At 41.4% G+C, this 27985-nt stretch overlaps 1 protein-coding gene across 1 annotated transcript in view; it reads left to right on the forward strand.

Moving 5' to 3' along the window:
* LOC129096245 (alpha-1,6-mannosylglycoprotein 6-beta-N-acetylglucosaminyltransferase B-like) overlaps positions 1-27985 on the forward strand; it is a 108928-nt gene that overhangs the window by 24597 nt on the left and 56346 nt on the right. The window contains exons 3-6 of the mRNA XM_054604971.1: positions 14306-14456; positions 23614-23723; positions 27245-27321; positions 27779-27958. Of these exons, the coding sequence (XP_054460946.1) occupies positions 14306-14456; positions 23614-23723; positions 27245-27321; positions 27779-27958 (518 nt within the window). The remainder of the gene's footprint in view (positions 1-14305; positions 14457-23613; positions 23724-27244; positions 27322-27778; positions 27959-27985) is intronic.

Genomic DNA, 27985 nt, shown 5'->3' on the forward strand with positions numbered 1-27985 from the left:
CCAGGATTGGCAGTTTTGGAGCTGCATTTGGAAGCGCTATATCCGATTTTGATGTTTTGTGTTGTTAATGCCTTTTACTCAGGTCATTGGCGCTCCAGATCGTTATCTTGTTCTGAATAATTTCCAGGATAGAAGAGCCGATCAGATGGCTGAATGGAAACATTTTTTGGAGCTGCATGGAGTGCGGGTGGAACCGGGCCTAAAGCTCGCTATATCTGTCGATTTTGATGTTAATTTTTTGTAAATTAATTTAGTTGTTAATGTCCTGCCTTTTATCTTTCTGTTGGCTGTTGCTGCATGAAAGATTTACACTTGTATGGTTATTCATGATAAGTCATTGATTTCATAACAACTCAGTAGATGTTTATTTCTTACAGCTTTGACGGCAGATTGTAGGAAAGCTACAATGTTCACTACGGCCTCTCGAGGTGCAAGCGGTAATACTAGACAGGAGGGGGCGGGGCTAGCTGGTTATCGTGCTCATTTTTAGTAGATATCTCTGCAACGCCATATGTCTTTTACATAACGTCAACACTGTAACCTCTACACATCCTGTTGATCATTTTAGTTCAATTTTTAAATCATTTAAACTAAAGTTCTTAATCTCACACATTGCAAGTATCTGTACAGGATGGAGGTGTAGCAAAAGAGTTGAAGGAGATGCAAACTTTTTTTAGTCCCACATTCCACATAATCACCAAATAAACTGCCCTCTGGCTTATTCTGACTTTTATACAACAGTTGCTTAAAACTCACAGTCTAAAATGTCTGCACATACGGTGCAAGGTAGGTTAAAATGTTAAGGCTCCAGCTGAGAATGAATCCCCGATAGTCATCACTAAGCCTGGCAGAAAGAGTTGCCGGCTCACAGGTCAGCTCATCTCTAGAAGCTAAAAACAAATAGACAGCAAGTGCTTATGTGCAATGAATTATATTACAAGTGGAAGGGAGGACGAGGAGAGAAAGAAAAGCATGGCACTATTTTACAACTTCGTATTCCGTATGATGACAGCAAATGTGACACTTGCCTCTGGCATGTATCTTGTTATTTTGCGGAAAAACACTATGGATGACCACCGAATACCACTTCACTGCTGTCCTTCTCTCGCTCCTCCATCTTTCCCTCGTCCTTCCCTCGGGGCCTTAAAAATGCAACCACGTTTCATTGTAATGTAGATTGATGGGATGCCTTCAGGTGATGTAGTGAAAGATAATGGAGAGGCAAAGAAGATCCAGCACATGCAATTACTGCCGAGGGCTCAGCTATGCACGTACAAAACACGAGCATGTTTCAACCATCTTATTATGATGCATCTATTTGTGTCTTACTAGGATTTTTCATTTAACAGTGCTTTTCTCGAGCCAAACGAGCTTCACAGATGTTGGTCTCACTGTGAAACTCCGATTTACTTCAATGGCAGCCAAAAAGGAAGCAGTTTAATGTGCCAGCTGGATTTTTCACTCTTGACATCTATTGCTTTGCTTGTGCACATAGAAGTCAATGAGGATCAAAACGACTTGAACCTAATCTGATGAGAGTAAAATCTAAATCTATGAACTGGAGATTCTATTTAAGATATTTTGCTGTCTTAATCCGTCGTTTATGGTGTGGGAAGTAGTGCCGGTATTTGTTTCTTAGTCATGTCGTGTTGGAGTTATTTTTTATTTGTTTTTAAATAAGAAGCAAACGGTTTGGTGAGTTTGATCCATATTTGTAAATCCGAGGGGTTAGCAAAAACAAAAAACGATATCCAAATACCCAAAACTGTAAATCCACCCTCATCAAAACACAAATTCTCCCTGCTCTTTCCAGGAAATCCCCCTGTGAGACAAAGCATCATGCACGGCCCTACTCACACACACACATTTGTGAAAACACTGTAGCAGAATGCGTCACACAGAACAGCGAAAAGGTCACGTCACACATAGTCCCCATCTACATTCTTGTATTGCCCTCCGCTCCCATCCAACACGCACTCTCACACCCTCTAAACCTCGAGCTCTGGATCTCCGCCAGTCCGGGTGCAGAACCCAACGCTCCGTCACACTAACATACATCGACGTGGTTGTGGTGAAAGGAGCGCCCGCGGCTGTGTGTGTGTGTCTGCTCTGAACAGCGGAGTGCTGAGGAAGTGAAAGTCAACACAGAAATGCTTTCTGAGAGACAGCGACTTCAGCAGGTGTTGGAAATGGTAATGAGGGCCAGGGCTTGTGTCTGTCAAGCTAGTCGGGATGGTGCATGAGGGTGGGTGTGAATGCGTGCTCTCATTTGGCGTGTGTGTGTGTGTGTGTGTGTGTGTGTGTGTGTGTGTGTGTGTGTGTGTGTGTGTGTGTGTGTGTGTGTGTGTGTGTGTGTGTGTGTGTGTGTGTGTGTGTGTGTGTGTAGTGGTTAGCAATCCCAAGGGAGGTCGTAAATGTCAGCGTTCAGTTCAGCAGATAAACACATTGTATTGCTTACGTGTGATTCCAAGAGGAATAATGCATTGCTATCTGATGAAGGAATGTGTTGTTTTGTATTCCATTTGAAATCGTGGTTTGAAATAGCGATTGCGGCGCTATCAACCCGTTTCATCACAATTTCATCAAGAAACAAACACACTGCACTTGTCAACACATTAGCCTTCTAATTCTGCAAATGCGCGTTTGCAATTTGGTCTCTATTCAAATATTATTCTTTTTTTCTCCCCGTCTGAAGTGCTTTGTGTGTCTGCAAGCTCAGCGATGCCAGTTTTTTAATCTTCTGTCATCATCATGAGGTAAACTATGATGAATCAAGACGACAGAGAGGAAATAAAAGAAGGAAAGAGAATTAAAGATTAAGTGGGGATATGGCAGATGGACAAATGGTGGAACATTTCCAAAAGAGAGAAAGAGAGATCTTGTCCACTTCGGGGTTTTACATCTTCAAAACAAAAAGTGCAAATGACATGAAACAACAGCTTACAAAGGCTTTATATCAGCAAATTGTGGGAAGGATGAGGGTTGAACTGAAGCTGAACTGTTGAGACACAAAGAGCTAGATTACAGCCATACAAAGTGTCTCTCCGTCCCCTCCTCCATCACTTCAAAAAGCATTCAAAAGAGAAGTGACAGAAACTGTCAGCATTAATAGGCATTGTATCTATCTGTCTTTCTTTGTGTCTGTTAATATCCTCTCATCTGTCCCATCTCCCTTCATGAAAACCAATTTGCCTCGACATCTCTGGATAAATGGTGAGAAAATGTCAAAACCAGATGAGCAATAAATATTTCAAAAGAGGGGGAAATTAAGATGGAGCAAAGCAGGTTTAATACCACCATCACCAGCTGGTTCTATTCTATTCAGTAGGGTACAAAATGGCTTATTGATCATCCCCATCATGTGTGGTCTTACATCTTATTGAATTGTCTTTTACATCATTGGCATTCATTGTGTTTACTTTATTGCCAGCGTGATATTTCACTTTCATCATGCTTCATTTGCTTCATTTCCAATTGCCTGAACCCTGCTCCCACCGTATGCTTCCATTCTTATCGTGCAGCTTAAAAAACAAACATCCCACTCTTTTTCTGTCGGCACTCAGTCCCGCCGTTCTTTAGCTAATGAACAGTAGATCTCCTGCGCCATAATAATTAAACTGCATCTCATTTGTAGTAATTGCATGTGGGTGTAGAAATGAGGAGAGAAGATGTACTGGAGATTGGAGCGATAGAGGAGCATTAAGCACCAGTTTGTCTGTCTGTCTGTCTGTCTGTCTGTCTGTCTGTCTGTTTATCTGTCTGTCTGTCTGTCTGTCTGTCTGTCTGTCTGTCTGTCTGTCTGTCTGTTTATCTGTCTCTCTGTCTGTCTGTCTCTCTGTCTGTTTATCTGTCTGTCTGTCTGTCTGTTTATCTGTCTGTCTGTCTGTCTGTCTGTCTGTTTATCTGTCTGTCTGTTTATCTGTCTGTGTCTGTCTGTCTGTCTGTCTGTCTGTCTGTCTGTCTGTCTGTCTGTCTGTTTATCTGTCTGTCTGTCTGTCTGTCTCTCTGTCTGTTTATCTGTCTGTCTGTCTGTCTGTTTATCTGTCTGTCTGTCTGTCTGTTTATCTGTCTGTTTGTCTGTCTGTCTGTCTGTCTGTCTGTCTGTCTGTCTGTTTGTCTGGCCGCGGGGTGAGAGAGCGGTTTTACTGTTATGTTATTTCCTTTGAGGGTGAGTGGGAGGGTGAAGCAGAGGGGGAGGATGAAGAATTAGGGGAAGGTGTAAGAACGGGGCTTTAGGAGGATGACAAGCGAGAAGTGGAAAGATGGAGTCGGGGAGAAGTGAGGAAGAGATGGGGGAATATGCAGAGGTATACGTGTGTGTGTGTGTGTGTGTGTGTGTGTGTGTGTGTGTGTGTGTGTGTGTGTGTGTGTGTGTGTGTGTGTGTGTGTGTGTGTGTGTGTGTGTGTGCATGAACTCAAGGATATTATTTGTGTGTGTGTGCATGAACTCAAGGATATTATTTCCGCCAGGAGGGTCGTGCAATAGTTTGCATGCGTGCCTGTGCCTGTGTCTGCGAGTGAGCGTGCACCTCTGTGTCTGTCCACGCCTAATCTCGCATTATGCCTCAGCAGTTATGGCCGCCTGCTCAAGGACCTCTCGTGGTTGCGGTGACTCACACCTTTTCAAAATACATTTTATTGCTTGTTTGATACTGCCATAGACTGCCTGCTGACTCCTCACTCACTACTCTTAACCGGGGACACTAGTGATAACACAGCTGAGTGCGTATATCCGACACCCACCATCTGCTACTCTGCGCCCACAGTTGGGGGATAACAGTTGTTGCGCTGCGTTTGGCTAACAGTTAGCGGAACTACCAGTATACTCACTGCTGAGTACCCCTCGGCTGCTGCTCTGCGGATCACTTATATTGTTTTGAACGCTGTGTTGGGCTAACCGCTAATGGAACTCCAAGTACGCACACAGCTGTACAGATGGCAGATAGCTTAGAGAGTTTAATTCTGATTTTGGTGAGATTGCATGACGTGTCTTATGATAGCACTTTGAGCAAATTGCCTTCATATGTCGCTGCTTGTTTTTGAGTTTAAATGCAGTATGTTTTTCAACTCCTTAAGCTGTCTTAGACAGTTGTTAATTGTATTCTTTCAAACAAACAATACAGCAGGTCGATGCAAATACACCTGGCGTCTGCACTCCTCTGATTGGACTTTTCTAGTTATGTGGGTGTTTTGTTTGTGTCTCACAGCTCAGTTTTAGTGATTTTGAACAAGCCTCTCTTTTTATCGAGGAGCCAAGACAGATTGTGATGATAATGTCGTTGCGAACAAATCCTGGAGGTGACAGTGAATGACAGGACCCACCACAGAGCCAATAGTGATTTCGGAGCCCCAGCTGGAAGCCCTGCGTTCAGATTTGATCTACTGGGATGTAATATCATTAATTTATGTCACAATTTTAGGGGGTGGGTTTTTCTGTTTATGTAGCTTTCAGTACCGTTTGCCATTGTGTGTGTGTGTGTGTGTGTGTGTGTGTGTGTGTGTGTGTGTGTGTGTGTGTGTGTGTGTGTGTGTGTGTGTGTGTTTTTCTGTGTGTGTGCTCCTTTGACAAAATGACATGGGTCTCCATTTAATTAAGCTGTGTCAACTCATATCCAGCAGGATCCTTCTGTCAGCATTCATCAAACAACAAATGATTTTTTTCTCATGAATATGCAAAACCTCCCTCCAGCCAATCAGAACACCATCTTATTCTGGCTCACACGATTCCCTTTTGCACACAGATGCACGTGTGTTACAGTGTACCATGCTTAAAGAGACGATCGTAAAGACACACTCGCACGTACATGCTATCAACACATGCATGCACAAATAATTGGCTGACTCTGAGGATTATAGTTCACAGCTGTCCCACAAACCCACCACGTATCAAATGATAGAGAGTTTGCTTCAAGACATTTTTCATTTTCAATGACGGATCTCCATCGCCCATGATATGTCGAGACAAGGAAGTGTTATCAAAGCCCCATAACTCTGCTGCAGGTGAATACTCATTTCTCACTTCTTTCAGCTGAGTTTTTCCAGATCAGATTTTATCATTTTTTTAAAATGCTATTTTATGGTATCACGCCACACTTGATCGGTAGCTGTAGACTGTCTATATTGAACTGTTTAGTGGCTTTGAACATCTAAACACCTCTATACACTAATATGTTTTCATATTATGGTTGATATTTTGCCTTCATAATTTGTGCAGTTATTCACAAAGAAGCAGAGCAAAATCCCATTCGCCCAGCTGTAGAGTGCCCTCTCTGTGACCTCTATTCTTTTTACAAACATAAACACACACACACACACACACACACACACACACACACACACACACACACACACACACACACATACACATACACACATAATCACACAGGCACCGCTGGGCGCAATCACACTTTTGATGGAAGGAACCCCACCACTTTAGAGCCTTCTTTTTGCCCTGCATTAAACCATAATGGAGGAATTCATTGTATTCCACCCTGCACACATTACATGCCTTATAGTCATAAGCCTTTTTCACAAATAGTTACTGGGAAATTACTGGGAACCCATTTTTCCAGTAAGGGTTGATGTTCTGTTCTATTTTCATAACATCCAAACCCTAGGGGACAGCGGCTCAATGTGTGAGAGATCTTTGAAATAAAATGATCTTTATTCAGGCTAATCTTTCTGCAATTCATAAAAGAGTGTTAACTTTGTATTTTAAATATGTAACATTACTTTTAAGTGTCTTTGAGTCTGTTGCGTGGTATAACTATACTACATCATGTGCCGTTTAATATTATTATCTTATCTTTCATATCACAGTCTAAATCATATCCATAACTAGGGCTCTACCCAAAAGTATAAAGCTTCACTAATATAGGCGTTAGAACAGAAACTCTCTACCACTCTTTCGTTTACTCTCTCTCAAACACGCACACAGCAAGCGATGCAGTGCTCCGTCAGCAGTCAGAAAGTTAACATTTATTGACAAAATGATAACATTTCCAAAATTCACAACACGCTCTTATGTCAAAAATATATTCAGCAACAATCCATATTTGTTAGCCTTTCTAAAACAACATCTTCTACTGCTCGATGCACACACAAATGGAGGCATGCATCTGTACCAACGGTGCGGTCTAGCAATCCGACAGCACCATAAATCACATTTATATAACCACAATTGCAATAAATCTTATTTTTTACTATTTTTAGGGTGATGACATCAAATCTTATTAGTGGTGAAATGGATCATGAAACTCATGGTTCGGATCGTATCATGGATCAGATCACAGATCTGATCGGCACAAAAGAGAAAATGGAGCAAATATATCTTTGAGAGATCCTTGATTATGTTATTTTGTTGCCGATCATTGATGATTGGCAGAAACCCTTTGTTGTTTGATTCTAGGAGCTGGTCTACAAGGCTCCAGACTATTACATTTTTTGCCAAGATCCCAAAAATCCTTTCAACTGCTCTGAACTTTGTAAAACAGCAAAAATTCTAAATGTTATCCATTAACTTTGTTATAGTAATTTAAGGTGTTTTTTTTCCTCATGAAACACACAATTTAAATGATAAGGAAATAAAATATATATTTTCTGCTCAGACAATTATTGCTGTGAAAACATCTCCTTCCAAACAACTGGATTTATTCAAGTTTCTCACCAACACTAGATTTTACAAGATCACATTTAAACACCTCATGATAATGTTATAATTTACCTTCCCCCAATACTCAATTTCACTGAACATAGCCTGAACACATAATAATATGACTGAGTGGAACCTTCTTCAGTCCGGTCAATTTAAACACAGATTGGTTGTTTACAATGTAACATTGTCAGAGATCGGCAAACAGAAAGCATGAATGCTGATGTCCTGATCGCATATTTTACTGAGTATTGGCGGATAACGATCGTCAGTAAAGCTTAATTTCACACTCTGATGGTGAACGTTAAACTGTAATTAATCCGAGGTTAACATGCGTACCGAACCGTTAGTGGGGATCCGTACGGATGAGGGATCAACAATGGTCCGTTACACTACTAAATCTTATGTACGTGCATGTAGAAGAAGACTTCTTTTATTATTATTTTTACAGTAGTATGGCTGGTGAGAATATGTTTTTTTTCCGGTGACAACATTATATGTATTTAAGCTCAACAAGTTTGAAAGACAAGTCAAATCAAGTTGGCTTTGTAATAGAACTAATGGCTGTAACTACTGACCCCTATATCTTTGGAATCTGTGGCTAAGGAATACACTGTGCACCTTTAATGGAATATTCTCAGGTCTAGCTCAGCTAAAAACACAAAAACACCTGACGAGAGTTCACTATCGAGCCTTTTTTGTAACCAGTACCAATAATGTTATCTCCACTTCACTTGTTCGCCTGAATTAAGCAGTTTAGAAACTCGACTGTCCTGCTGTTAAGACAGACAAGTGAGCTAAACACCAACACCTGTCTCGTTTATGGACCAACGGGGGTGTGACACTGCAGAATAAATATAGGGGAAAAACTGGAATGGATATTTGGCATTATTTTTGGCAATACAAATAAAAAGATGTTATTGATATAACCGGGGTTGACCAGTAAAAGATTAACACTGGTATTGTTAGTGAAACTGGATTTGGCTGTGCAATATCCAATCACTAGTGTTGGGCTAGTTGTTCCCACTGTGTAGACTAGAGCAGAGTTTTTTTCAGCCAAGGACCCCTTAAAGATAGAGAATATATGGAGGACCCCATCATGCATGTCACATGGAATACTTTGATCTGGCCTATTTTTTTTTATACTTCTATAGTCTCAGTTATGTGAAAAAAACAACACAAGAGAAATGTATTAAAACAATACTATACATAAATGAGAATTATTTTCAGAATTTAAAGAAATTCATCTGAATACCATTCACAGACTCCCTGGCAAAGTGCCAAGGACCCTTACTTTGAGAGTCACTGGACAGTAGATACAATAAACACACACACACACACATGCATACAGTACACAAACAGCCTCCCTCTCAGTTTTCAGTAGTCTGTTTGGAGACACTAACAAGAATTATGTTCGCGCTTCACGCATTTCAGTCCTCAGGAGAAATATGATGTAGCGTGACACTAAATATTCAGTCCAGTATGGTGGATAAAGAACGCCACTGTGTGTGTGTTTATTTGTGTGTGTGATTTGATTTATTCCCCCGCATGCCAGTGGGGGAAGCCAAACATGGCATGAAATAGAATGCCGGCAGCTTTGTCCCGTTAGCGCACTGCTCTGACTCTCTCATTGAATCTTAAGTCTGCATTTATCTTACACAAACACAAACAGGTAGCCACTCAGACAGTGCAGCAAATCGAATACGATCCATGACTGAAGGCCCCCCCCCCCCGCAAAAAAACAAAACACTTTTGTTTGATCTCTCGATAATTATTCCTTCATGCATAGTAAATAACCTGCAGCACAATTCATTTTAAAGTAAATATTTGGTTATTCGGAGTCAGTTTCAAAATCAACACTCTTCATTTTTTTAATTCTATTGGGATCGAAAGTGCCACTGCAGCATAATTAGAACTGCAGGGCAGTGACGCATCAACCAGCTTTTATCAAACACATGCATGCACGGTTTGAGGTGAACAAATTCAACATGAAGGCTGTCGTTAACAATGTGTTTATAATTGGCGAGATTCTCAAATGCGGTTGACTACGACACACCGTTCTTTCCATCACTCCGTTTCATGACGCCTTTGGCCAGATTATTTTTCCTCAAACTTGCCAAATGTGGCATTTTAGACCTTGAGGCAACCATCACTATTAAGAGCTGATTCAACTCGCACTTTTAAATTTGCTTTTATAAAACCTCAGTGTGTTATAGTGCAGGTGAACTAGCCACCTTTCTCACAAGTAATGGAATATTCATCATTCATGCTTATGATCGCATTTGCAATTGTAATCTTCCAAGTGTACTTTAAAATGTTTGCAGAGGCTGGATTGGATTTTGCTAGGTTGAACAGAAGCTGAGAGCAGGGATAACACCATGGGCTCTGGGCAATAACTATAATGGGCCATCAGGGAACTCTTCTCTGGATGGATCTAACAACTGGCTTGGTTCCTTTTACACTGTAGTCTTTGGTCAGTTTCACTCCTTTGGTCTGTTGCAAGATCAGAGGTGCTTTAAGTGGAGTTATGCAAATTAGACACCAATTCTCAGACTTGCTTGCCTCACAGAATTTAAGTATTAATTATTGCTGCAGGTCAGAAACCTCCTTAATCCACTTTGGTCCCTTTTATCTCAACCCTGTGACCTTTGGCTCTTTTGCGTTTCAGTAAATTGTGCTGGTTCAAGACCAGTTAAATATATTTCGAAGCTATTGTGCTGCATCAAAATGGGTTGCGGTGATTAACAATGGAATGAATTCAACATCCCCTGAGAGCAGATTCTTTGCCATGCAAGGTTTTCCTGACTCTTTTTATTGGATTGAACAGTTAGAACTTGTCAATACATCGCCTAAACAATGGCGACAGTGAAGGACGTTAACTACCATAGAAGACTGATCAGAATGAGGGAGAAATTGGTTGTTACTTGGCTTTTTCATTCATATCTTGATTTGTGTATTTCTGTTATCAGTGTTTTTCCAGGTGCTCCCGGTTTTTGACTTCTCTGCCCTTTGAGATGGAGCAAGTCAAACTACCTCATCTGTTGTTTAAAGGTTATTTCCGTTTGAGTCCATCAAATACAGTATCTGTGGACAAAGTGTCCTTCAACTGCCAATAAATTACACCAGTGAGATCTGAGTGAGGCAGATCTGATGACTGCAGATAAGATAATTTCCTAAGTAATGATATCATTTAAGCAAGCTATTGGGAATATTGTCGCTTGTCCTTTGAATTGGTGTTTGGTCACCACAGTCGAACACATTAAAGTGATTTCCAGCTTTCTTTCATCAAGTTACCCAATGAAATCGCAACTAGGATCAGCTTTTCAAAGATAGAGCTCATTTATTACAGTCGGTCATTTGCAATCCATGGGAGTGCGGCTTCTGTGGCTTCATTTTTGACACAGACATTCATCAGGAAACAAAGAGTCACAGGGAACAATTAGCCCCCTGACTTGAAGTTATATTTGATACATTAGACCATTGGAACAAAGATCTATTCATTAACTTTTCGATCCCTTGACTCTCATTTCACCCCTTTGCAGCACTGCTGAACATCACAGTTTGTGGCTGTTATCTATCAGCAAGGGCTGTGTTATGTTATTACTTAGGTGATTTTTTTCTTATTCTACTTATCAGATATTTATAAGCAGTGAAGTACAAAGAGGACCAGCCAAATTAAAACAGTATCCAAGTTCTACATGATTTTTGCAAAATAAAGAAACTTTAATGTAATGGTGTGCTGTTGGGTATTTTGGATCATCCAAATGCTTTTTGAGAGGTTTTGCCAAGACCATCATTTCTGGGAGAAATGCTGAATATCAAACAATGCCGGTATTTGTTCACCCCTAATAATATAATTTAGCATTTTCTCAGCATTACCATTGCTTCAATTTGCTTGCTCCTACAACATGGATGATATCCATTATCACAAAGATGTCATCAGAGCGACCCACCGGCAAACTCTGACACGCCGATCCATCATGGGCAAAGGACATGACACTGCCAGTCTGAGACAAATACAACTGTCGCTGAAGAGATAACTCACTGAACTTAGGATTCGGCTGTTAGAGGAGACCGAGGCAGACAATGACCTTGCATCGGAGCCGTTAGGCACCGGAGCCCATTGGCTGTAATTACCTGTCAAGCAGCAGACACGGGGTTTGACAGAGTGGTCGGACGGAGTAATCCAGGTGTTTGCAGTGTCAATATGGGCCCTGCCAAGTCTTCTGATGGGAGGCTAGGAGAATACACTCTGACCTGTGTGTCCCTTATGTCCCAGACCATTTACTGCAATATGTGAAAAAGTTTTGACGGCATCAAATTTAAGTGGAAGTGATTCCCTCAGACCCTATTTACCTATAATGTGCGACCATATATGGATTTATTATACACCTGGGTAAACTTACATTACTGACATTGAGATGCATCCACAGTGTACACACTGAAATTACATTTCCATCACCAAAACACACATTATCAAGCATTCCCTTCCTTCTGAATTTGAAGTCTTGAACACCTCATGTGGCTTGTTTGTCAGCCAAAAGCCATTTGCATTTTAGTCTTTGCATTTCCAGCGTTTGTGTTCACCTACTTATTGAATTTGCATATATACTGTATAAATATTGCATTTTGATTGCCTCTCAGCGGTGACATGGCGGAAGCTTAGCCGGCAGCTTGAAGCTATCATTGCTAACAGTGCAAACAACGGCAACAGCGCTGACAGAGTTAACAGTGTTTACCTGAAGGGGAAACGGGTGGTCGGTGAAACGCCGGTTTGGACGGCGTTATCAGCTGTAACGTATGAGCGCAGTGCAGAGCTGGCGTGAGCTAGCCAGTTGGGCACGCTCGCATGCACTAAAAGGCATGCACAGAGAAATCTTCATTCAATTCAGTTTCTTATGACGCAGAAATAAAAAAAAGACAGATATTTTTATATAGAGTAAAACTTTCTAATTTACATGTGTGTTCACATGAGACCCCTTCGCTCATAGTAAGAGTTGAAAAATGTGTTTTTAGGGTGTAAAGGTGTAGAAAAACATGGTGATGTAATAGACAAGTATGTTATCACAGATGTTTTCCCATCATTCTCATGTCATGTTACATACAGTTACTGTGATGGGTCATTCTGATGCTTGACAGAACAAGCACCTTTCACTACATCTGCTTTGTGGCTTTATACTGTATTTGTGCTGAAGGAGGGATAATAAAAGAATGAAGCAAGCTATTTGTCACTACCTGAGCCACAATGTTCTTTCGCGCTCATTATCACCAGCGATTGTTAAATCGTAAGATTCTCCTGTTGCTTATTTCTGCCAGCACTTAAAAAAAGACGAGTTAGACGTATGTAGGAGATATAAGTTCTGCAAAGACATTAAATGAGAAGGTTTTCCTGTGTGTCCACCTTTCAGCCACCTCCCTCGTCCTGGGCCATTATGAATTCTCTGACACTCTGACCCTGGCAGCGCCGGTGTAATTATCCTAATGAGGTCTTGTACACCTTTTATCCAGTCAGAGTATATTCTACCAGTCTTCCTCACTGTCTGCACATATGTGTCAGAGACTCACTTTTCATTTTTGGTGGTCAATGATGTATTTATGTCTTTCCACACACACACACACCTACATACACAGCACTCACTGCTGTGCTGGGTGAAAAGAAAAGAAAGGTAATGGCCATCACCCAGACATGGCTTAAAGAGAGGCAAGGGGAAAAAAAGTCTTGGCGTAATTAGTTCCTGGCTTTTCATAACTCATAGTCTTGCTTGAAGTAATTCTCATATCAAAGGGTATCAAAGGATATAAAGGTAAGCCCGTATTCAGGCATCAGATTCCAGGTTGTGTGGTCTGGCCTGAACAAAAGCCGGTTTACGACAAGAGATCAGAATGCAGCGCTGGGTGAAGTGTGTCGCTGTAGGCAGAGGAAATGAGAAATCAAGCTTTAGATATACGGGTTAAAGATGGAGATAATCACTCTGTTGACTTGTGGACTTGAAGATGAGGAATTATGGACAGGCTCAAGTGAAGAAGGGATGTTCTTATGAGGTTAAACAAGTATAATGGTAGGGTTTGTCTTTCTCCTACACAAAATGGTCTTTTTTTCCTGTGTGTGTCACTCACGGAATGTTTAATGTAGAGCTGTGAACAGATGTTTTACATGCGCCCAAAAACTGCCATATCAGAGACATGAGGTTTTTTTTATTAATTGAAAAAAAGAAAATTGGGATAGTGACGAGAACAGATACAGGCCTGAGGGAAGTTTAAGAAATTACAGCCTGACTCTGGGGGGTTAATTCATTTAAGAGGATTTGTCCATTTTTTTCTTCATTTCATTTCTTGAGTTAGCAGAACAATGGTAGTCATCACAGAAGGAAGTTGGATTGTGAGTGTTTTCCCACAACCTTCTGCATCTCGCATCTGGTTTGGCGCGAAACAGAAGGGAATTTCGCTTTTGATCTGCATAACAGTGAAGTGCACACAGACAAGTTGTCCAAAACAAGAGCACGGCCAAAAAACAACTGCAGCACGGCGAGCCAGAAGAGCTGCAGGCTTTGTGATTAATGTGCATGCTGTTCTGCTAGTTTGTTATGTGCTCCGCTGTCCAGCTTCTCATTCATCCACCCTCTCTCCTCCCATGTTTGTGTCTCCACTCTGCAGTGCTGGGAGGCGTAGAGTCCCGTGGTGTGCTGAGGAAGATCAGTGACATGCTGGAGGTGATTCTGAAGAGGATGGACAGCCTGTCCAAACTGGACAACACCACCAGCACTGACGCACGGCGCCTGGATGAGCTCAGCTCTGCTATCAACAGGTACGCGTTCCCATTTCACAGTTTGATACTGTGTCTAACTGGTTTTGGTAATCACCAACATTCTATTTATAGCAATCAGTCTCCGCAGATGTAACAGGTTGTAGCGAGACTCACCCCAAAAATATTTGAAGACTTTCTTCAGTGGTTTAGAAACTAAATGAATTCTGAAGTGTAGTCCGGTCTTCATCTGTTAACAACACATTGATGTTTACCAAATTGCAAAAATCAGTTGTGATAGTGAAGTGATTAGGCAATATTTTACATAATTGGCAAGGCTTCAAATTTGGCATAGTAAATGTTTGGCATGTGCACGACTGACAATTCACATCATTCTTTTTCTACCTTAATTTTCTCATTCAAGCCCCGGGTGCGTTTTTTTCATTTGAATGTTAGTTTACATTTTTGAACTGTTGTTTTTGTCATGAGTACTTTCACACAGAACACAAATATTACGCTGCAAAAAAGTGACTTTCTTTCCAAAACAAAGCTTTCACTTTGCGGATAAAGGCATCTTCCAATCAAGTTGTGTGTAATGGGTTGAGACGGCAGCAAAAAGACAGGCCAACAATGTAGATGTCTCACTTTGCTATTTGCACTAGAACTTCATCCTAAATCCTATGAAAAAAAAAAAAATCATATTCAGTCGTAATTTAAAAATGCACTTGAATTCAGATTCACTTACCTCGCTTTGCTTAAAGTATTTAGTATTAAATATATACAATCCTCAGAGAAAAACAAGCATATTATGGCTGTAATAGTGTTAGCATGATTCTGTCCCTTTGTAAATGGAAAAGTATAATAATAACAGAGATAACGCTTTAATGATACCCTATCTGGAGTTTCTTTAGTCATATCAGATAAATACAGGGAGCAGCTGGCGGCGCTTTGTAAGATTACTTATCCTTTATGGCATGTCATGCAACATAATGCCACCATCATATTGATATATATTCCTCATTGTCATTCATACTGCACATCACCTCTCTATCTCTACTGTAGTCTTGTCCTCTATCTCCACTTTTCTTTTTACTCCTCGGGTTATTGTATTTCCCTATGATCCTCACGCTCATTTTTTTCCTCTCTTACGGCCGCCTGAGGAAATTGATGCCTATTACCTTAAAATCACTGCCGCAAACAGACGAGTCTTGTCTGACCTTGCCGCGACTGCTTTTATCAAACGACTCCTCTGAATCGCTCCCGTTTTGTACCCAAACATCCAATTTGTCTTTTCTATCCAATGACCCCCTCCGCTCTTACGCCACTTTCTCGACTTTCATTTTCAAACAGACTGACTAAACTCGGCGCAGGTCTGGAGGGGTGATGTGATACACACTGACAGAACCCCCCCCCCCCTCACTTCTTCGAAACCTTGTTAAATGATCCCGGATAAGCGCTCAGGTTCAGATTTGCGCGGCGGCACTGGAGCGGGAAGGATGGAGCGATTAATACGGTCTGACGTTGGTGTTAACTGCAATCAATGTCTAGTAATGGGCTGTTTAATGTGGGGGAAGACGTTCAACTCTTTGGGGCAAGACTGGGGAGAAGTGTCCTGCTAAAGGACTCTACTGTCAGGGACTCTAGGCAGGATGGTACGTGAGTGTGTTACTGTAGCGGAAATCAATTTCTAGTTATTGCCTTGAAGGGGGCGGTCTTGGTGGATTGAGGACTACGGTGATGAGGTTAATAAGGGTCAAACCCAAGAGCTGAAATCAATGCTGTGTCACTATCATGTTTTAAATATAGTTAATGATCTGTTTGCCCTGAGTGACTATGCTGTCAACCTACAACATTGAATACCTATGTTGAATACACTTCCTGTAAGTCGCTTTGGATAAAAGCGTCTGCTAAATGACTGTAATGTAATGTAATGTAAATGATAAATAACAGACAGATATAGTTCACTGTCTCTTTAAATAAGTGGAAAAGCTACTTACTAGGAGTAGACTATCACATAATCATGATAATTACACCATAAGGGGCATAGCATACTGCATGGTATTCTTAAACAAACCATAATGAGTGATAATTGTTTTTAAATTATCATCCAAAAATACCAGTGCACTTTCTGCAGAGTTCACGTCTCGTGGGATGGAAGTTAGAGATGGAAAATCTCCATGGTAACGACATGCAAGTGAACGGCGCCTTCTAGATTATTTAAGATGTCAATTGACAGAGTTTGCAGTAGCCTTAACGAGTTTAATTTTCATATTCAATGAATAGCTCTGCATGTTTTAATAGCAGAGCTGGTCTTGCGAGGGTGAAATATAGCGTGAACGATCAAAATAGAATCCTAATAGGGTTTAGTTGGTGGAGCCTGAGTGGCACAGGAGGAGCTACCGCTGCAGAGGCCGGGGGCTTAATCCCCGGCAGCAGAGCCTCCAGCTTGGCTAAATGCCCCATTACACACAACCGGCATTCAACCTATTACTCACATTCGTAGCAGACATAGCAATGCTGATTTAGTAACTTCAAAGTTAAGGTCAATTTTTCACAAAATGTTAATCTTTATTTGTCAAGAACATTATTATAGTATTTGTAAAATGTTATATTTCCATAAACTGCAACGTTCCCTTTCTCTACATCTGTAAGAATGACCAACATGAAGCAACATGGAGTGTTTTGGTTGTTACAGAATCTGTGATCACACCAACAAAATGAACCTGAAACACCTACATTCAGCTTCATGTTGCTAATTTTCACAACTGTTTTGCTTTGTTTACGTTCTGATTCGGTGGAATGATGAATTATTTTTCTCTGCTACTTTTAGATCGAGCTTTGAAAGCGTCAACACATGGCAGCTCGTGTAAAAATTATGCTTTGTACAAATTGATGCAAACCATGATGGGTTATAAACATCACACTCCCCACAGAGACCAAACATCACTCAGCGAGCCAAGGCAAACTTCCTCCGAGCTCAGAGATGTATCGCATCAATTTCTGCTACATGAAGTTCACATCCCTTTGTTTAATGCTCAGACGAGTTCTACTTGAAAGTCGTTATCTTCGAGAGCGGCGCTCTGTGAACAAAACAAAATCACAAAATCAGAGCAAAACAAAAGAAAAAATCCATTTTCTTTTTCTGAGTACGTTGTTGTTGGGTTTGGGCTGAATGGATCCTCAGAGCGAAGCCGCTTCAATAGCTGGAGTAAAAGTTTTAATTCTGGAATCCAAAATGAAAAGGATATCGACTCAGCAAACCGATGGCCACCAACAAACACGCCCACACACACACTTTTTGTATTGATGATGTTGCTTTGATAGCTCCCCGGTGAAGAAGGAGAATAATATGTGTATAACGAGCGTGTGTGTGTGTCTGTGTCTGTGTGTCCATGTATTAGTTCACTAAAAGTAACACTTGTTAAAACCAGTCTGGGCATGAGCCCAAGGCACAGACCCCTGACCGAGGACAAAGCCTGCAGGATTACACACACACACACACACACACACACACACACACACACACACACACACACACACACACACACACACACACACACACACACACACACACACACACACACACACACACACACACACACACATCCAATGATTTCCATTCCATCACTCGATTCCCCTGTCTTCCTGTCTCTGTCTCTCTGCCTCTCCTCTCCTTTTCTTTACTAACCTGACTCTTCATCCTCCTCTTGCACTCTTACAGGTAAATACTAGACACAGAGTCAGAGAGGGTAGTGTGAGAAATATGAATGACGTGGTAAAGTATGATTTACCACGTGGGGGGGGAAGCAAATGGGAAGAGAGAGCTTTAGAAAAATATATCCAAAATCCAGGCCAGTCAGGCACATATTCACAGAAAGATACGCACACACACACACACACACACACACGCACACACACTGGGCGGGAGTCTCATCTCTGTTTGAGCTTCATTGGTGCTGACACACTCCCGTGTAGCGGCGAATGGGACTTGATGTCTGAGGCCCCGGCCTGTGATTCGCCCACGGGGCAGCCACTCGTTAGAGCAGAAAATGGAGAGAGGGAGGGGAGCCTGAGAAAACGAGAGAGGGGGGGGGGGGAGAGAATGCAGAGTTGTTTCTCTCCATTTTTGCTGTACAGCTGATGAGAGTAGAGATTGGTAAGTCTCCCCCCGAGGCGTACGCTCTCTGAAGATCACTGCCCTGGCTTGGCTTCACCTATTGCTCCTCCTTAAGCACCCATCGAAGCTCCGTCAGTAGCAACCTTTATTTCAGGCGTCCTTCTTTTCAACAGTACTCAGGTCACTGTCATACTGCACTTTTGCTGGAAGAACACAGCGAAGCAAAGGAGATTCTTAAACTTGTAACTTCACCCCCCAGGTCGGAGTCCATCCGCTGCATCATTTTGAAAAAAATTAATAAATACATGAGCTGGAGGCTAAGAGATGAAACAATGCCCAATGCTGTATTTCGCGAGCCTTGGCACAGCCTCGACAAATATGACAGCTACAGTATCTTGAAAGATAGCAATATGGCATGGGGCACTGAATTTAATACATTTACTGTTTATTAGACCACAAATGAACAAAATAGTTATATCCCGCAGTCCCTTCAAACTCATTCCCCGCCACTGAGAAACTACTTCGCCAGGAGGAGATCAGGCGCCAGTTTCGGGGACCCACCGTTGCAGTTGTAGTATCTCTGCGGTTGTAGTAATTCGCCACCTCTGATCTCTTCCCGTCTGTAGTCCCTTAGCAGTTGGGAGCAGAGAAAACAGCGCTGCCACTGGCCACCTGACCGCTGTTGTGCTCATTTATCTGTATCTACTGTAAAATTAGCATGAAAAAATGGTGGAATTACTTTATGTTTTGAGCCTTTTTCAACCATGAGGTGCTGATTTTTATACATCTGGTTAGAAATGTCTATATTTACACCAGCATTGATGTGTTTCATCACAGTTCAGTCAATTATTTTAATTTATAACTTATATTTATATATATATATATATTGAGGTTAATATTTGTCAGTGCGCTGTTTCACTTTAAATGCTAAATAATGTTGTTGTACATCTCCCTTCTCATGAAACAACAGATGTGGCGAGTGAGCGTCTGCGTGCATTCATGCACATCTGTTGGCATTTGTGAATGTGAAAAAAAAAAAGCGGTCTAGTGTGATGTTTTAACACGCCACAGGGGGAATAAGTCTGGACGGTGGCAAAAAAAACCCACACAAACCCGCAAGCCCACGCCTTCTCACATGCATCACTTGCCCTAGACAGCTTTGGTTGATGGGATGCTGTCAGAACTGTCCTCTCCCCCTTAAGAGGATGAGCTCATTAGATCGAGAGGGAGGGAGGGAGGGAGAAAGAGATAAGGAGAGCACAAGAACACATTTTTTTGTATCCTTAGAAATTCTTCCTGTAGTTATCATTGATTTTCTCTTACCGCCTCTCTCTCACTTTCCTCCCCTCAGAGTTGTTCTACTTCTCCCCGGCATCCGTCAGTGGATTTCCTCTTGTCGTATTAGCTCCCCCCTATACTTTCCCCTCGTTTTGTCTCTTCTTTGCTCTTCCTCATTTCTGTTTTGTTCCCCTCATTTGTAAAAGAGCCAACTGTCTACATTCATCAAAAGGGGAGGAAGCTTCATTGCAAGTAGCACGCAACTGTGGGCCATCAAATATGTATATCCTTGTATTCTTTGATCATAATCATCGTTTAATGTTTCAGTCAAGCTGTTTTGTTGGCTTCCACACGAAGGCGCAGAGGATCTCTTTATTTGATTATTTTCCTTCTTTCTTAACACAAAGGTTCCCCCGGTACTCATGCTCTATTTGCTGAGGATGGTTGATCTCCTTCTCTTTATTTTTCCGCCTGATTTTATTCCAGTTTTCCTCGACTCTCGCGCCGTACCTGTCTCTTGTCTGTCTCTTTTCCTCGTCCTCTTTGGATCTCCTCCTGCAGTCCTCTCTGTTCCTTCTCAGCCTTTCATACATTTCTCTGCCCTTCGTCGCTCCTTCTATGACTTCTCTCTGCGTTCATCTCTGGGGACGAGTTCACATTGTAGCAGATGTTGGAGGTGAGATTAGAAGGTCACGTATCATAGAGGCCAACTTACAAAGTCACAGTAAATTCCCCCAAAGAGAGCTTTACAGTAACAAGGGTTACTCAGCGTACCGAGCAAAGGCGTTGCCCTTCAGGCAAAATACATTGCAACTTTTAGGTACCACAGTAGCTGTAATTGCTCATCTTCTGTGAAATGCTCCATGTAATAATACTTTTGATATCATTTTATAGCCTAATATAATGCTGGCTCTCATTATAAGGCAATATAAGGTAATAACTTTTTAACGCATATGCTGTATTTGCTTCACTCGCACGCAATGGGGAAAGTGAAATTATAATTAGTTCTGTCAGATGCTTTTTATTGAGATAACTCTGTTTCAGCGTGCTTTCACGCTGAGGGTATTTGGAGAGGTTTATTCACGCTGTGGAGATTTTCCCTTTTGTGTCTTTTAACAGGTGAGAGGAAGGCCAATCGTAGCACTAAATAACCACACTAACAAAAAATTAAAAAATTGAAAGTTATTCATCTTACAACTCTGTAGTAGAATGCAAAAACAATCCTGAAAAATAACATATTTTGGCTTACTGGTTGAATGTATGTGCAGAGTGCCTGGGCCGCCTGGGTCCTTTATGTTAAAGGGGATCTGTGAAGGTGGTTTGCTTGTGATTTGGACACTATTCTGTGGAGGTATTCTGGGCATGTCCAATTGTCCGAAGGAATATGTACCCCATGTGGTGTTGGGATCTCACAGGAAGAGCTGGAGGACAAGGCAAGGTAGAAAGGCGGATATGCTACCTTGCTTAGCTTGCTGCAACGGATGGATGGAGTATCATGCTCAGCTGAAGTCTCATTTTGCTTTGACTCTCACTTTATTTGTCCCCAAAGGGTAATTGGTTGCACAGCAGTCAAAAAAGAATAAAAGCATGCAGTACATAAAGACATCATATATATACAACATAGAAACTGAAAGTTTAAAATACATTAAATGTGTATAAAGATATGAAATACTGAATACCGTTTATACTGGGAATGTATGGATGGCAGCCTGGATTTTGGTACGTTTTTCTTTTCATGCCTTTGTGTTTACAGGTTGTCCATCCATCGGTCATTCTCAGAAATGTTATATCATAGTAAACGCCTGTTGGTTATTCTTTAAATTTGGCACAAACATCCAGTTTGTGCCAAACATCCAGCAGTCATTGGTAATTCAGTGGTCAAAGGTCACTGTGACCTCACATTTTTTGGCAATTCGTATAGTAATTATGACAATTTCACCCAAATGGATAAAATGACAAAGTGATTACATTTTTGAAGGAGATGGATGTAAATTGCATCATCACTGATTGGTGGAGGCATAAAACAGTGAGGCAGTAATTGTAATTACTAAAAAAAAGTAAGTTTTGGCTTGCAGGAATCTAAATGAACAAAGCTGTATGATTTGATAAAAGAAAATGAAGTCCATGATCCCCTAGTGTGTGATGGGCAGGCTGACATGCAGAAATAATGTATGTGTCAGAAATACTCAATATCGTGTCAAAATGTCACATTCCTGCAGATTGGGTTGTTTTGGAGGAATCCGTTCCCCCTGAAATATATATGCACTACTAGAGGATTCAATTCAATTCAATTCAATTCAGTTTATTTTGTATAGCCCAGAATCACAAATTACAAATTTGCCTCAGAGGGCTTTACAATCTGTGCACATGCGACATCCTCTGTCCTTCCCTCACATCGGCACAGGAAAAACTCCCCTAAAAAACCCCTTTAACAGGGAGAAAAAAGGAAGAAACCTATGGGAGAACGACAGAGGAGGGATCCTTCTCCCAGGATGGACAGAATGCAATAGATGTCATGTGTACAGAATGAACAGCATAACAGAGATACAACACATTCAATGTATATGACATAAATGATTCATATAATAAGACTACAGCAGCAATTATTACAGTAGAATTATAGGATGATGACTTCTTTGTTGTAGTTTTTTTTTAGTTCATTTTACCTGCAGCTTCTCTTGGCATTTAGTTAGTAAGGAAGCCTTGTATTCCATCCTGTACGCACTCCCACACACACACACACACACACACACACACACACACAACACACACACACGCACACACATAATCAATAATTCTGATCATCATCTCTGATGATTTGTTATTAAGCTGTGTTTCATCTTCTGACTTTAATGAGGGTTAATACCATCTGCTGATGGACAATACAGAGAAACAGGAAGGCACACTCAGCCACACACACACACACACACACACACACACACACACACACACACACACACACACACACACACACACACACACACACACACACAATGCACACTGAAATAAAATCATTTGAATGGACATAATGGGCACAGCCGTATGGTTATGTGAGGATACGCAGGCTTGGCTTTGCGTGATGTGCAATCATGCAGTCAGATGCTTCGGAAATATGCAGAACTACAATGAGCACACACACGGACGGAAACGCATACAGTACATTCGACAAACTCACACACACACACACACACACACACACACACACACACACACACACACACACACACACACACACACACACACACACACACACACATACACACATTTCCCACCCATCTTATTATGTGAATGGGAAGTCTCTCGCCCTGCAGAGGAAGTGGTATTAACAGCGCAGGTCTTTTTCTATTTCACGCTCCAACCAAGTGTCTAACAATTTGCATCTCCAACTAACACTTCTATATCTGTTGAGATGTAAAAAGGGAAAGTAGGGGAAGTAGAGAAGGAGAGGCAAGGAAGGGGAGGGGAGGGGGAGAAATATGTGAGACAGGGAAAAAGAAGTAGGGACAACAATGACACGACTAAAAGGTTGGAATAACTGACGGAGGGAGAGACTAGCCAGTGACTGAAGAGAGGTGGTACCATCAGTAGAGGAAGAACGGGTGATAAAAGCTTGGGAAAGTTATACTCTTTAGCCAAATTTAGTTTCCATAATGTGAGATTTCCTCTCATTTCCACACGCCTTTATCCCAACTTCACTTTGTTTATGTGTTGTGGTGTGTGTGTGTGTGTGTGTGTGTGTGTGTGTGTGTGTGTGTGTGTGTGTGTGTGTGTGTGTGTGTGTGTGTGTGTGTGTGTGTGTGTGTGTGTGTGTGTGTGTGTGTGCAGGTTTCAACCAGCCGGCCTGGTGGAGAGGATCCAAGCTATCGCTCAGAATGTCTCCAACATGGCCACCAGGGTGGAGCAGATACTACAGAGCAGCATGTTGCAAGGAAGAGGTACGGTACCAATCATCATCATCATCATCAGTGCGAAATTTATATACAAAATGTATACATATGCAAGATTTACGAAGCATAGAGTTTGAAAAAATAAGTGAGTGTCATGACTGTGTGATTCCTGAACTGTGTATTAGATACAAACAGCATCTAATCTGAGAGACTCAAGTGGTCTTAGAGACTTCATCGTGCTGTAGATCAGCACTAAGAACATTAAAAGTAATGCGCAATCAAAAATGACAAAGTCCACACATGGCATGAAATGACACCCAGTGTTAGTGACAGCATATACAGTATGGTATTAGCAATAAACAGTTCACAATACTACACCTGAGTTAATACACGAGAACACAAATCTAGAATAAAAAAAAATAAAAAAAAAAGTAATATTGGCAGAAGCCCCAAAACGGCAAAGAATGAAACACAATACTAGCTACTTCTTGGAAAGAAAGTACAACTAGGACAATACAGTACATTGTGCACTGTAAACTTAAAAACATCCCTTCAAAGTAAGAAAAAAAACCCCATTAAGTGCTGTTCTTCAGAAATGTTCAACTTTAAGCACAGCTGACAGCTTGTATTGAAGCTAAACTCTAATTGTTGCTGTTACTCCAAACAGAACAGAAGATAATACAAACTAGATATGCAGACACACACATGCAGAGTGAGAGGAACACACACGCAGTTTAAATGTTTAGCTAGCTAACAGCTAAGGCTGCCAGCTGAGTCTATCGTGGGCTGGTTCTCTGTCGTGTGTGTGTGTGTGTGTGTGTGTGTGTGTGTGTGTGTGTGTGTGTGTGTGTGTGTGTGTGTGTGTGTGTGTGTGTGTGTGTGTGTGTGTGTGTGTGTGTGTGTGTGTGTGTGTGGAATAAGCCTATTCTCTCTTTTCTGTGGACTTGAAATTGACTGAAATTGCTTTCTTATTCTACCATGCATTCATGCTTCAGTTACAGAACATTAAAATCGCTGCATGAACTGCTGGGCTGTGCCTATGTTACTTTAGCCACACTTCATTGTTGTTAAATTACCGTTCATGATAGGAGGCCTATTTATGACACAATATGCAAAATTCAAATAATTTGCAATAACATGTCAATATTTTTGACCTGATTGAAGTTAGCATCGTACCGGTTCCCTCAACAACAAAAAGGTTTTGGGATTTTTCCATTTGATTTTGGATCATTGTAGAATATTAGATCTGTGGCAAACAAAGGTTTATCATACCTACATGTTTTGTTTAGTAAGATGATCCTCACAAATGAACACCACTTTTAGGATTTCTGAAGCATGAATGAAATAAGCAGAAGTGAAAAGCTAATGTTAGGCTATAAACAAACTACACCATGGTCGCATGAGCACCAGTATACAAAACAAGGCTGGAAAAGCGGACTAGACAGCGTGATGATGTTTTTGTAGTCTCATTTAGCCACTGCCCTTCTTAAGACACGTCAAAAATTCAAAATTACTCATTAAAACGTTAAGTATCTTAAACGTGTGTTAACCACAGACTTTATTCCATATATCTAACCAAAAACCCATTGACTTTGAGACAAGGAAACCGGAAGTGCAAAGTGCTCATTTCTGGGTTAGAGGACTAATTCCTGCAGCACTTTATACACATATAAATTGGTTTTCAGTTGAGAAATATGGTTTGGGGGTTTAGTTACTCTTTAAGTTTATCAAAAACATAAACCAAAAATGTTAAAGCATTAAGATCTGAAAGTTTAACCTTTGCAGCATTTATTTTCTAGGTTAACATAACTCAAAACCAGGAAAGCTATTAGTTCAAGTCCATTCATCTTGGCAGCACTGTGCTGTTTTACATGTGGGCCACTGTGGTCATCACTGCATATCTCATTATTGCTTTATCCATCGAACCCTGTTGTTTTCTCTTGTCTTGCTCTTGCACATTTTTAATCGAAACCTTAGTTTTGCACAGACACATAATACATCCCGAATTATGATCATTCTTTCCTCCCCCACTTTTTCTCTTCAGGGTAATTGCCCAACTCTTTACATGAGAATAAATGAGCATTACATCTCCTTTTTTTCCCCCCCCACTGCATCTGCAGGGAAGACGGCACACGGCAAAATGAAAACACTGCTGCTTTCTCTAATCACAGATGAATTGAAACACTGCCGGCAGACTTTATTATCGTACGGCTCAGTGGCGGTTTATTTATCTCATGGTCAGGCATGTGCGAGGGGGAACGACAGGAGAGAGAGAGAAAGAGGACGTGATTAGAATATCCTTCCCCTCAAGCACCGACGAGGCTTTTATTTTCTGTCTTGCAGGGACAGCAGTCAAGTTTTTATCTAGTTAGTTGACCACATTTTACAATTGTTCCTACCGCGGTTGCTATTGTAATCATATTTGAAAGCAGTGTGTGTCTCAGTGTGTGTGTTTGCAGTCGATTGGAGAGAAGCCTCAGGGAAGACTTGTGTGGAGAAATGTCTCTTTTTCATTAGGCAAATGGAAACGTACGGAACCTAAGAGGGAAGCCAAATTTGTTGGCCCAGAGAGAGAAAAAAAAAAGTGGGGATTGAAAGACAGAGAAACAATGAGAAAATGAACCTGGATTTGTTTTCATCTTGGACGACATAATTTCAGTCCCCCTTTCTCTCTATCTCTGTCACTCTCTTCCCTTCTTTTCCTCACATCAGCATCGGAGGAGCGGTTAACTAAGTCAGTGGAGCAATTAATGCAGTGAGTGTAGCCCAAGTGAGCAGACGGATTTGCTAGCGTAACCCCTAGGATGGTTGGCAGCAGCGGGAGACGGGGCGTGTGTGTGTGTGTGTGTGTGTGTGTGTGTGTGTGTGTGTGTGTGTGTGTGTGTGTGTGTGTGTGTGTGTGTGTGTGTGTGTGTGTGTGTGTGTGTGTGTGTGTGTGTGTGTCAGGCCCAGTGAATAGTGTGCACTGCAGTAGAGCAGATATGGATGGGATGTTGTGAAGGGGGAAACCGCAGGGATTTATGGCTGCCGATGACGCATATGGCATACGCTGGAAGCTATGATGTTAATGATGATGGAGGAAGCGAACATCTCCATAAAAACGTTCACAGTCGAGTGGAACAATGGCGTTTATGCGAGTGATACTGTAACATGGTGGTTCTGAGGGGTTGAGCCTGTGGGTCAAACAAGTTCATGTCTGCAGTCAATTTGTGAAAATGATTTGATTACAGAAGTAAAACTTGCATTTTTTAAGAGGCTTTGACATGCACCATATGCTGCTAAATGAGCTGATGGATGATTTTACACTGGTTGCTTGCTGTTGGAATAGTTATTTTACCCAGAGAATAAATATTCACATTAAAAGCCAACTGACTTAAGAGAGCTAAGCCCAGACTAATGAAGCAGTGATTGTGGGTGAAGCAAAGTATCTCATTCATAGGAGTTATATATCAATTTATCGTTTAGCTCCATATTTAAAAAAAAGAAGGGGATCCCGGTGCATTCAGCCTACAATAATATATGTGCATGTATTATTACAGACGTTTAAATTTCACTCTGTGTCTCTACAGCAGTGAGAGATGGGACGTCGAGCCAGTGTGAAGTACCACGAGACCCCCGATTTCCAGAGTGCCCTGGGAAAGTAGATGTGAGTGTCAATCTTATATTTTTATTGATGATGGTACAGCAGGTGTTAGCAACCCATTTTCTTTGTCAACAGCATTGTTGTGGACCAGACGACAGGTGGTGGTCGGGTTAACAGGGATGTCACGACCAAAATATAGTTTTAGGATATTATGTAAAATGCATTAGACCTTTTTACCTCTGCGCTGCTAAAAATAACTATCCTTTTGGTGGGAGGTGTCACATGACGTGATGAGGAAAGATAAAGTTGAGACAAATCGTGCCAGGTTTTAGGTTATTTACATTTATCATAATTATTCAGCTTTTTTTTGCTGAGTTTTACATTTCCTTGCAGCCCAGTAGCAAATCCTGCGTGCCCGGCCCTGGGGATTTGGAACCACTGTTAAAGAAAATAGTTTATAAATTATTAATATGATTTTTTTTGGTACCCGCACTTCATCTGCTCTCTGTTTACTATCTAGTGGATGCGTGCGCGTTGGACATCGGACCCCTGCTATGCTTTTTACGGCGTCGACGGTTCAGATTGCTCCTTCCTCGTCTACCTGAGCGAGGTGGAGTGGTTCTGCCCCCCGCTGGCCTGGAGGAACCAAAGCAGCCCCCCGACCCAGTATGTTCTACAGCCAAAGGCCCACAAAAGACAGGTGAGAGGAGCACTCACAAACATGCAT

Source organism: Anoplopoma fimbria, chromosome 9 (assembly GCF_027596085.1).
Source record: "Anoplopoma fimbria isolate UVic2021 breed Golden Eagle Sablefish chromosome 9, Afim_UVic_2022, whole genome shotgun sequence".
NCBI lineage: Eukaryota > Metazoa > Chordata > Actinopteri > Perciformes > Anoplopomatidae > Anoplopoma > Anoplopoma fimbria.